This window comes from Heterocephalus glaber, unplaced genomic scaffold, assembly GCF_053883595.1.
Source record: "Heterocephalus glaber isolate CG9 unplaced genomic scaffold, H.glaber_assembly_v1.0 deba00001442, whole genome shotgun sequence".
Lineage (NCBI taxonomy): Eukaryota > Metazoa > Chordata > Mammalia > Rodentia > Bathyergidae > Heterocephalus > Heterocephalus glaber.
The window spans coordinates 19,796,232-19,807,441 of record NW_028258296.1 but is presented as its reverse complement, the minus strand read 5'-3'; the positions used below and the strand labels follow the sequence as shown (position 1 = coordinate 19,807,441).

Below are 11,210 nucleotides of genomic sequence, written 5' to 3'. Positions count from 1 at the left end.
TTTTGTGTGTGTTCATATAATTCTTTATAGTGAACATGATGTGTGATGTTTGGTGGAGAGGGGAACTCCATCTTATAAGCAGATGTTGAATTAAATATATTTCATGTTTTTCCCTTCTGATTGACCATGAGTGAGAGCAAATACAATAATTCATGCCTTAAATAAAAATGGCAAAGCCTTATGGTTTAATTATAATTAGGATCTGTCACATAATAATCTCTAACTTAAGGGAATAATTGTGAAACAGTACTTTAAGGAGTTGCAAGTAGGAGCAAATTTGATTGTATTTTTACCAGAAATGTTGACATATCTTTTCTGTCTCCCTGGTTTGGGCCACTCTATGTGGTGCTTTAAAAAGACCTTGGTGTCTGATTGGCTGCTATACAATCAGGTAAACATATTGACCACTTACTCTTCCAGTTAAATAAAAAACTTCACAAGCTTCTGCTTTGTCCAAACTATTCTTTTTCATTCTTGAAACGGAATCTGAAGTTGAAGACCAAGGGAACATGGTCCTTTACTCTAACATCTATGAAAAGGTGAGATTCAGCCCTTATTGGAAAAAGGAAGGAGTAGGTAAACATTTGCAAAGAATTTCCTTGAATTCTTGGCTCTTGAATTGAGTATTAAAGATTCTGTCATAAGGAATAGCAGTTAACCTCATGCCTGGAAATCCTGATGGCTCTAATCTGTCCCTTTGATAAAGGAGCCAGATCAGTGTCATGTCAGGGTCCACGCTAAAGCAGACCCTTGCAAATCAGATCACTGCTACAGTCCAGCTATCACTGTTCAGGATTCTGAACTTGTAGAAAAGGGAGGGTGTATGGGTCTATTTCTCCTTCAACAGACTTTCATGAAGAATACTCCAGACTACCTGCCCACGTTACCTTTGGCACCTGCAAAAAATTGGCAGAATTCTGGGCGTCATTTCAAACCTGCTAAATTATAATTGTTCCAGTTGAGCCCAGGAATCTACATTTTAAATAAGCTTATTGGTAATGTTGGTGCACCCTAGATGTCTAAAGTAGTTGCCCTGAGGCCCAGGCTGTGTGGTATCTGGTAGCTTCACAGCTTCCCACAGGGTGCAGACCAAATTAACTAAACCAGGAAACATTTCTCTTATCACTTTTCCATGTGTATCATTTTGTTTTATACAGGATTTTTTGTTTGTTTTCATTTTTTTTGGTACCAGGGATCGAACTCGGGACCTTGCGCTTGCGAGGCAGGTGGCAGAACCACTGAGCTAAATCCTCGGCCCTATACAGGGCTTTTTTTTTTTTCTCTATTTGGGAAAATGATTTCAATTACTCCAAACAATAAGACAAATTTGTGGCATGAAGTTTATGTTTCTACGTTAAAGTGAAATACAATTGATTTTACTTATTTATTTTAGCTTGTGAAACTTTTTGGTATCATACTGGTAATAACTGAACACAGCAGGCATAGGATTCATTGATGCATTTAGAGAAAATAAGCAACTTGTTTCAGTTACAAAAGCTAAAGACAGTTCGTTGAATAGGATATAAAATAATTCCTGTTTTCTTCTGCTCATTACATTCACAGCAGATTGCTTGGTGATAGTAGAGGATCTTTAAGTGTTAGTTGTGATTATTCTTACATTTCTGTAAGGTGAAGTGGAGCACGTCTACATTAGGACAGTGTGTGCTAACTCTAGTTTTATTTCAAGGTCTGGAAAGACTATTAGGTTGGTTTCTTTCAGATTTCACTTTCATCGTACCTTCTGTCCCTAATGACCCAATCATGCTGTTTTTCAGTCAACCACCTTCCTTATACAGTCACTATTGTGTAGAACACTGTAGGAGACACCGAGGGTCTCCAAAGACTTCAGTGTGACCCTACAGGTGAGATTCAAGTGTGTTTCTATTTTTATTAAAAACAACAAAATAATGTTATGGAAGGAACTCACAAATTTGGTGAATGAAGAAATGCAAATGGGACAGAATGTTTTTCCTGGTATTCCTGCTTTTGAAACCCTAGTATAAAAGTATGAAAATACTGTACCATAGCTCTTTCAAAATTACTTCTTAAAAGAGGAGAAAAAAGCTTCATTGTAACTTGGCCACCTACAACAAGGAATTCTTCACCTGGTAATGGCTTCTGACTTTATGGCTGAAAGTTCGCTTTCATTCACCCAGAAATTCTGGAAAATCTGTCTTGAACTCTTCAGATAGTACCTTTTCCCCATTCTCTTTATCACATCTTGCTGGTACTGTACATTGTATACCTCTTTCACTTATTCCAGCTCTTTGTGTGTCTATCTTCATTAGTATTGATTCCTTACCCGCAACCATCTTCCAGTTTTCTAATTGTCTCTTCCAGAACATTCACCTGTTACTTATTCTATATCTTTCAGATACTGTAACTAATTCTTTCTTGAGTTGTATGCTTAAACTGTATCTTAACCCACTCATAAGTACATTTGTAGAAATTTTGGTATTTTTTCCACATTTACTTATCTTTTTTATGGACTCTTGTTTCTTGCCCATACACTCAATCTTTTCTTTTATTTTTGTCAAAATATTAAATATGTTATTTTTGTATTTTGCATCCAATTCCAATAGCTAAAGTCTTTGTGGATTTGAATTTGCTATTGTTTCTGCAACTCTTTCTCATGATATCTTGCTATTGTGCTATACTTGAGTTTTGTCTGTAAATTCATGTTCCTTGAAGTGTTACGGTTAAACCTTTTGAGATTAGGATAAAGTTGGGTTTTTGTAGACCCCGCGCTACATGGGTGTCATCAAAAGTTCAGTTATCCTTGAGGACTCCCAGGAGGCAGGCTTTGGGCTTTATTTATTTATTTTGGTTGCTTTTTGAAGTATGATTTACATACCATAAATTTATTTGTTTCAATCTAGCTTTATTTTTGTCAGACTTTTACAAGACTGTTGAAGAACTGAGTAAAATCTAGACTGTGACAGATGGAAGGCAAAGGTTGATGTACTTGTGAGAGGAAAGGGAGAGAATTTGAATTATTTTGATAAAAAGAGGTGAGAGGTAAATATAGAGAAAGGAACTGCTTATGAGAAACACGGTTAATGGAAAACATGAGTAGAATAGTGAGAGAGGGCTGGAAAACTGTATTTGTTTAATTTTAATGAGTGTTCCATGTCGCTTCTGGAAGCTATCCTTGCTCTCTCCCAATCTGCCTCAGGTCTCACTATATGAGCTCAATTAGAATAATTAGCACTATGTGTTACTAATTAGTTGATTCCTTTTCTGAGTTTTCCTGAGAGTAGTAGTCAGTAAACTAGTAAACACCTGTGGGCCAAATCTGGCCCACAGCCGATTTTTTTTAAAATTTATTTTTATTTTTGGGGTACTGGGGATCAAACTCGGGTCCTTGTGCTTGCACAGCAGGCAACGAAACCACTGAGCTAAATCCCTGGCCCTACAGCCGATTTTTATAAATAAAGTTTTATTAGATCACAGCCAGAACCATTCATTGATGTATTATGTATAGCTGCTTTTTAAGTTTTAATGGCAGAGTTGAGTAATTGAAACAAAGACCCTATAGACAGTCTGAAAAGCCTGAAATATTAACTATTTGATTTCTCTACAGAAGTTTGTTGTAGGGAGTAATCTCTGCAAGGGCAGAGAAGTGTCTGTCTGGTTTACTGTTTGTCCCTGGACATAGCCCAGCACTTGCCATCTAGGTGATGGATTGCACGAAAGAGGTGTCAGAGACTTCTCTGTGGGGTTCTGCAGAATTTAGAATGAATTAAATCTAGTCAGAGATATAAACAAAAGCAAGTATGTAATAAGTAATACCCTATTATAATTGTTGTGTCCGGGAAGTGGCTACAGTGAAAAGAACCAGGCCGACCTAAGTTCTGTGCCTGCCCCTCCTCTCACCAGCCATGTGTGGTCTTCACAGAGTTTTAGCTTCCTTTTCTGAACAACAATCTCTACAAAGACCTCTCAGGGCTCAGTGGGGTGCAATGTGCCTAGCCCTGGCGTCTAACTGGTGCCATTTGATGCTGGTTCCTTCCAGCTTTGTTTCCATTTCTTCCACGACAAAGTTATTTCCTTTTCCCTTCAGATAGACTAAAAGCAGTGCTTTTGTGACATGGTTTTAAATGGCCACAAACAAGCCCACATTATGTATGATTTCAAGGGTCTTTCTCCAGATAAAGTCAATGTTGAACTCAATGAGTACCCTATTGCTAAAGACATGAAGCAGAACTTTCTATTTTTTTTTGAGTTAGGAAGGGTTAATGTTTTAAAAAATTTATTTTATTGGTGCACTTTAGATAAATGTAATGATCACATTCATCATAGGGAATTTGTACCTGTGCATAACACATTCTTTTTTCCCCAATTCCCCCCCTCCCTTCAACCCCTCTTCCCCTACTTATTTACAAAAGCTTTGTTTCTATTTTTCCCTTCTTCTTTTTTTTGGTACCGGGGATCGAACTTGGGACCTTGCGCTTGCAAGGCAGGCGCCGGAACCACTGAGCTAAATCCCTGGCCCTATTTTTCCCTTCTATTGTCTTTTTCTCTTCTCTCCTCCTTCCTTTCTCCCATCTCCCTTCCTTGTTCCCTTTCCCATTTGAACATTTTCTTCCTATTTCCCAATATCTATGAAACAGTTTTGTCCTTATTTACCTTTTTGGTTTTTCACATCACAGAAACAATATGATATTTAAATGTGTGTTTGATTTATTTCATTTAAGAGTATGATCTCAAGGTATATCCATTTACCTAGAAATTTCTCAAGTTTATCCTTTTCCATGGCTGAGTAGTACTCCATTGTATAAAAACACCATATCTTTATCTATTCATCTGTTGATAGGCATTTGGACTGTTTCCAAGATTTAGCTATTACAAATTGTGCTGCTATAAATACAGGTGTGGATATATTGGTGTGGTATGATGCTTTTAATTCTTTTGGGAAAATAAGAAGGAGAACAGCTAGGTCAAATGGAACCTCTAGTTTTAGTTTTTTGATGAATCTCCACACTGATTTCCACAGTGGTTTCGCCAGTCTACACTCCTACCAGGAGTGGAGAAGGGCTCCTTTTTCCCCACAGCCCCGCCAGCATTTGTTATTGGTTTATTTCTTGCTAACAGCCATTCTTCCTGGAGTGAGATGGAATCTCAATGTTGTTTTAATTTACATCTCTCGAATGACCAATGGTGTTGAACATTTTTTCATATATTTATTTGCCATTTCTAGTGTCTATTCATTTCAGATGCCCGTGTTTTGGATTGGATCTTTACATCTGAGGTGGTCTGATTTTTTGAGTTATCTATTCTAGATATGAAGCTGAAATTTCATCCTGCCCAGAGGGCAACTACCTTTCAATGTGACCTCTACTTATAGCATAAAATGCCCACCATAAACCCAGAATCCATTGGAACTTGGAATTCTCCATAGTTTAAAATATTTTAAATATGACCAGAGTGTTAGAAACAGTTCCTGTGGAGCGGGTCTCAGAGTTGGGTGAGCTTCTGCCCCATCTCCCCAGGGCCCTTCCCAGTAGGTCTGTCCCTGTGTGACTTTGGGCAGCTCATTTAATAGCTCTAAGCTAGTTTATTTTAAAATGGGGACTCTTTCCAGCAACTCAGAGTTGTAAGAAGTAAATAAAACAATGTAGGTCCTTGTGGATGGGAAATTAGATGGTATGCAAGTGCTAGTGCCTACTAGTGTGATCAAGTTCCTCCTTCTGTTGGGATCAAGTGTTTTCTTCCTTTGCCTAATGAGTGTAACTCTGAAGGGGTTTGTCAAGCAGATCAAAGGGGCTGCAGTGACTGCAATGGAATGGGAAAGAGTCAGCCGGAGGTACAGGGGTAGAGATGTCATCCTGCCTGTATTACCTGGTCGCTGTGTCACCTTGGGAGGTTACCTTGCCCCAGTGTCTTTCTTCATCAAACCTGGTAATGATACCTACTTCACGGGGCTCTTGTAAAGGATTAGAGGAAATAATATGTATAAATTTCTTGATGCATATCAAGTCCTCAATATGTGGTTGCTGCTATTGGTTTTATTTCCAAGACTATACATTCAGAAACAGACATCTTTCAAAGAATGTATTTCAATAAAATTTTCTTCTCACCACAGTTTTAGAGGTCTCCATCCACTCTTTCTCGGGGGGTTTCCTTCCCGATTTTAGAGGCTCCGTTCCAGGGTCTCTGCTGTGGAGAGTCTAGAAAGAAAATTATCTTTCCTCCCGACATTTAGTGATGCCTTTCTCTTCCTCGGTCATAGGCAGAAAAATGAAAATAACTGAGCACCTGTAATCAGAGTCTTCAGTAGGTAACACACCCTTTCTTTCTCCTGTAATTATGCAGGTGAGTTTTTATGCTGCTCTTGGAACATTGGCTTGAGAAATCCCTCTAGAGTCACTCTTTGAACATAATGCACATCTCCCTTTACCTTTGCAAGGTAAACCAATGTAACATTTTCTACTGGATATCAATATTTTCTAATTTAACATTTAGTAGATCCTAGGCAGCGAAACAAACAAACAAACAAAAAAACTTTAGTTGCCTCTCAGATTATCATTTACTGTTTTTGTTCTTGTCATTATTAAGATCCACCAAAATTGTATTAAATTGTTCATAGGAGTGCTCATTTTTCTCATATTAGTTTATACCATTTTCACTGAAATCTTTCTGTTCACAAATGCCCAAGTCAACATCCAGGTAAAGGAGAAATCTAAACAGTGAAGGGAAAAAATTTTTCTGGCATATTCCAGAGAGAGAGAGAGAGAGAGAGAGAGAGAGAGAGAGAGGAGGCAACTTCCATGCACCATTCTTCCTTTTGTCCTAGCACACTGCAACTAAATTGTAATACTTATACAAGTGGGATGGGTCTGAGCCAGCTACAGCTCCATTTTTGTAGTTCTATCTAATATGGAGGGTGGAGGTGATCCTTACAGAAGCTCTTGTAAGACTTGAGAGAATATTCTAGTCATTGTAAAATTTAACTTTACAAATTTCCCATTATCTTGGCTAATATTTTCACAGTAGTTCTCTTCTAATTAAAATCTGCTTATATGAACACCCACTTGATGAACGCACAAACATTCCAGACCAAAATTCGTTGTTAAGTATTGGAAAAAGCGAATATGAAGGGATTCTGTGCAGGAAAAAATGAGTGTGTGTTCAAAGTTAAAACAGTTGGAAATTGTGCCATAATATTACTACTTCTGATAATATTTAATTATATAGAAGGCTCATAGGTGATTTCACAGGGGTTCTTATTTTCTGAGGATAATTGCAGCTCACAAGTGACATGAACAAACCTTATTTCTCTTCCCTGTACCAGTTCTCATAAGAAAATAGAATGTATCGCTTCTCGGCCTTTTGGCTAAGATCAAGTGAAGAAAACAGAATGCAGTAAGGAAACAGGGGTAGTGGGCTCTTCCAGGGGTAGTGGGCTCTTCCTGTATCGACCACCTCATCCTGGAACTTGAAAATGTGAACCTGAGGCTGAATTGATGGGGTAATTTAGAGCTGAAAAAAATGTTTTTCCTGCTAAAATAAACATGACCTAAATTTTCGAAAATATATGCAAGTAAGAAAGCTCCTTCCTAGTTGATTAATTTATGACAGTACAAAGCACTGTCAGGTGCTCTGAGGTATACAAAGATGATTCAATCTCGTCTTCAAGATATTGTACTGGAAATATATTAAGATCTGCGCACAAATAAGAATAATAAGGAAGAAAACGACCTTCACGGCTAGTGCCTGTTCACTAAAGTGCACTGGGAGTTGAGAGGAAAGAGCACTGGTTTGTGGAGGAGTTCACGGTGGGATGAGACCTGACAACAGGGAGATGGCATTCCAAGCAGACGGAGGGATACTTACAGGTGGCTAAAATCTCAGAGCTACTTGAAATCAAATCCTGGCCAATGGCTAGAAAAATATATTTTTTTTGCCTTGGTCCTTATGTAGAGAATGGGAAAATTCATTTACTATCTAGTATATAAAAGTACAAATATGAGAACATTAGTATTAAAAGAAAACATGCAAAAGGCACAGAAGCTAGAAAGCATGGCACATGGGTGGGGATGAATATTAACTTTATATAAAGCTATTCCCTTGGTGTACATAAGCAGCAAAGATTCAATGAAAATATGGACAAAGATTTATACTGACATGGATTTCTTTTATCAGTAGCTTACTGACATCAGAAAACAGCATGTGCCTTTATAGCACAGTATTCTCAGTCCTTACCAAAAAGAGAAACAAGTCAGTCTCCCCATGTTTAGCAATGGAATTGATACCAAAATGCTCCAACTGCTATTTTTGATCAAATTGAGAGGCCAGATAATGACAATAGCTGACACTCACTGACACTTACCATGTCCCAGTCTCTGTTTTAAGCACTTACTCTACTTTGAGCCTCAGAACAATTACAGAAAATAGGTGACATCATTATCCTATTTTATGGTTCAAAAAGGGAAGGGATAAAAAGATTAAGGAACTTACATGGGCCTAGAGCTAGTAGGTGGTGCAGGGAGTATGACTGGGGACTGAGAATGACCTCCCATCCCGCTGTTCCGTGCCTGGTGGTCAGACCATGGCTAAGTCAAGTCGACCAAAGTGACCCTAACAATTTTAACCCCACTGACACAGAGCAGCAGTTGTTAAACTTTTACGAGGCATTCTCTACCTAACCCCTTTGGAATCTAATGAAATCTATGTACTCACCCCCCCCCATCTACCCCACACCCTGCAAATGTATAAGGTTTTAGTTACAGCTTCATAAAGTACGTACTTCTGCCTAAAATCGACTCACTGGGGGTTAACAGATTCCAGATTAAAAGCCCTCAAAACGGTTGTGACAATTTAGTCACTTTCAATATGGCCTGGAACGAAGCAAACACTTGCCATCACGTAGTAGAACTGAAACCGATGAGTCATTTAAAATCCCTTCATTCGCTCCAACATTACTTTGTAGAAATGTAATACGTCTCTATCCTTTTATATTTCAAGGCATATATAAGAAAGGATTTTTCTTCCATACAGCTAGGTAAAGATTTATTCCTGCTGATATTTTGTACAGAGACTTGCTCTAGGAAATAGAGTTTTCTTTTGTGAATTTGTTTCCTCAAGCCACAGAAGCCTGAGAAAGGACAACCAAAGATATGGGTATCAGTGATCATGAGAATTTAAATAAGGCCAATGTCCCTCAAGGTAGGAAGGCAGAAGTAGAACTGATTATAAGAGCAACCCATACGCGCTCTGGTCTGGTGTGCTCTCTAAATACTTATATCAATAACTAGAAGGATCCTTTAATGCAAAATTTGACATGTAATTATTATTTGCCAGTGGTAAGTATAACTCACATTTACTGAGCACATTCTATTTGCCAGGCACTTTTCTAAGTGCTTTTTGTTTTTTCTTATGTACTCCTCACATCAATCCTGAGAGATGGACATTGCTATGATTCTCATTTTATAGATAAAATTGCCTCTTCTGCCAATAAGCAGCAGAACAAGGATTTCACCTGGGTTGCCTTACTCCAGAGGCCCAAGCCCATCTCTCAGCCCATGGACACCCTCCAGATGAGAGAAACTTTTGTGTTTTACTGTACAGCTGTCTTGCACATGTTGCCCATGTTATGTACAATGCGGTTTTGATACCCACTTCTGACTTCTCTGCAGAACTACAAGGGAACAGCTTCAGTTCTCATCCAGGCCAGGTCTTGTTTCAATACTCTCTGGGGATCCCACACCAGACTGTCTCATTGTGTTCCAAGCTCAGATAGTTAAAAAGGGGCATTGAAAAATATGATAAATATTTAGATTTTTAAACATTTATTACAGTAAGAAACACATTGCCATTAATCTCTCTCAAAATATTCTCCCTCATTTACGAGCTCATTTGTCTCATTTTTCCTGCCACTTTCGGAAGCAGTTCTGGAAGTCCTCTTTATAAAATGTTATTTAAAAAAATACTGTGAATGCTGCTGCTGAATGACATCCAATGGGAAGGGAAGCTAGTGCAAACATTACAGTGTGTCCTCATCCACCTTATTCACCGGATCTGGCACTGTGTGACTTCTGGTTCTTCCCCAAAGTCAAAATGACCATGAAAAGTAAATGTTTTGAGCTGAGTCAGAACATGAAGGCAGCCAGGAGAGCCCACCTAAAGACATCTGCTTCAGAAAGTGTCAAGAACCATGGGATGAATGCATTTGAAACAAGGGGGGAGTTATGACAATGTCTTTTACTGTAATAAAATTTTTAAAAAATCATAGTATTTTAAATCATTTATTATATTATATGTCCTTTTTATTCTGACTCATTGCTCAGCAAGCTGGATTCCTCAAGCCTTGTTCTAGTGCACAGATTTGCCTGGTGTCATCATGATCTTGCTCAAGATCTTGTGTCTCTAATAATCTCTTCTCCGGGCTGGCTGGCTGTGCCGGAGTGCTGTCTGATTAGCAATGTGAGCCCTTTGCCTTGCTGACTCTCTCTGTGCTCATTTCTGCTCTTCCTGGGCTTCTGTTCTCTGGCCAGATGTACCTGTTATCCCCAGGCTGTGGTGATCAGGAGGCATAAGTTCTTATTCCCACTTTCTCCGGAAGAGGAAATTCCCAATTAGGGTATGAGCTGAAGTAGCTCTTCCTGTATTGCAATCTTTTTTGTGTGTTTGCATTAACTAGTCTGTATCATCACACAAGCAGTAGAGGTGCTTAGCACCATCCATTCATTCATGACACATTTATCAAGTATCTATTTATGTTCTAGGCACTTTGCTGAATGCTGGGGTTGCTATGGTGACTAAGATAGAACTTGTTCCAGCTTTCATAGTTTAGCGTTTTAGAATGAATCATACACATGAAGAGGAAATTTCAATACAATTTGATAATGATTCTAAGGCAGTAACAAGTATTTTGAAAGCACATAAAAAGGGCATCTACTCCAAATTTGAAGGACTATGGCAGACATCTGGGACTAGAAGGATGACTATAAGAAATTAGGCAGGTGGAGAGGTTGGTGGTTGTGTAGTTAGAAAAAAGTGTTCCAGAAAGAAGGATTAGCAAATTCAAAGACTTACAGACAGGGAAAGCATGAAGAGCCTGGGTGGCCACAATTAACTCAAGATAGCATGAAAGAGTTTGAAGTCACAAGTGAATAGATAAGAAGAGAGCTGAGCAGGGATAGGATGGATGGCTATGTTGTGATCTCTTTCTATACCGCATAGATACCAGTTGCTTTCACCAGTTTGGA

General features: G+C 38.5%; 1 protein-coding gene across 11 annotated transcripts in view; it reads left to right on the top strand.

Annotated features, from left to right (window-relative positions):
* LOC101719675 (uricase) overlaps positions 1 to 11,210 on the top strand; it is an 87,397-nt gene that overhangs the window by 54,730 nt on the left and 21,457 nt on the right. Inside the window, exons 1-2 of one of the 11 annotated variants that reach the window (XM_021255459.2) lie at positions 459 to 539; positions 1,776 to 1,862. The exons of 9 other annotated variants lie outside the window; for them this stretch is intronic. Coding sequence is in view for 1 of the 2 variants with exons in the window: in XM_004841371.3 (XP_004841428.1) it covers positions 510 to 539 (30 nt within the window). In the remaining variant the exon portion in view is untranslated. Of the gene's footprint in view, positions 1 to 428; positions 540 to 1,775; positions 1,863 to 11,210 lie in introns of those variants that run through there. One more of the 11 variants, XM_004841371.3, reaches the window with a different exon arrangement.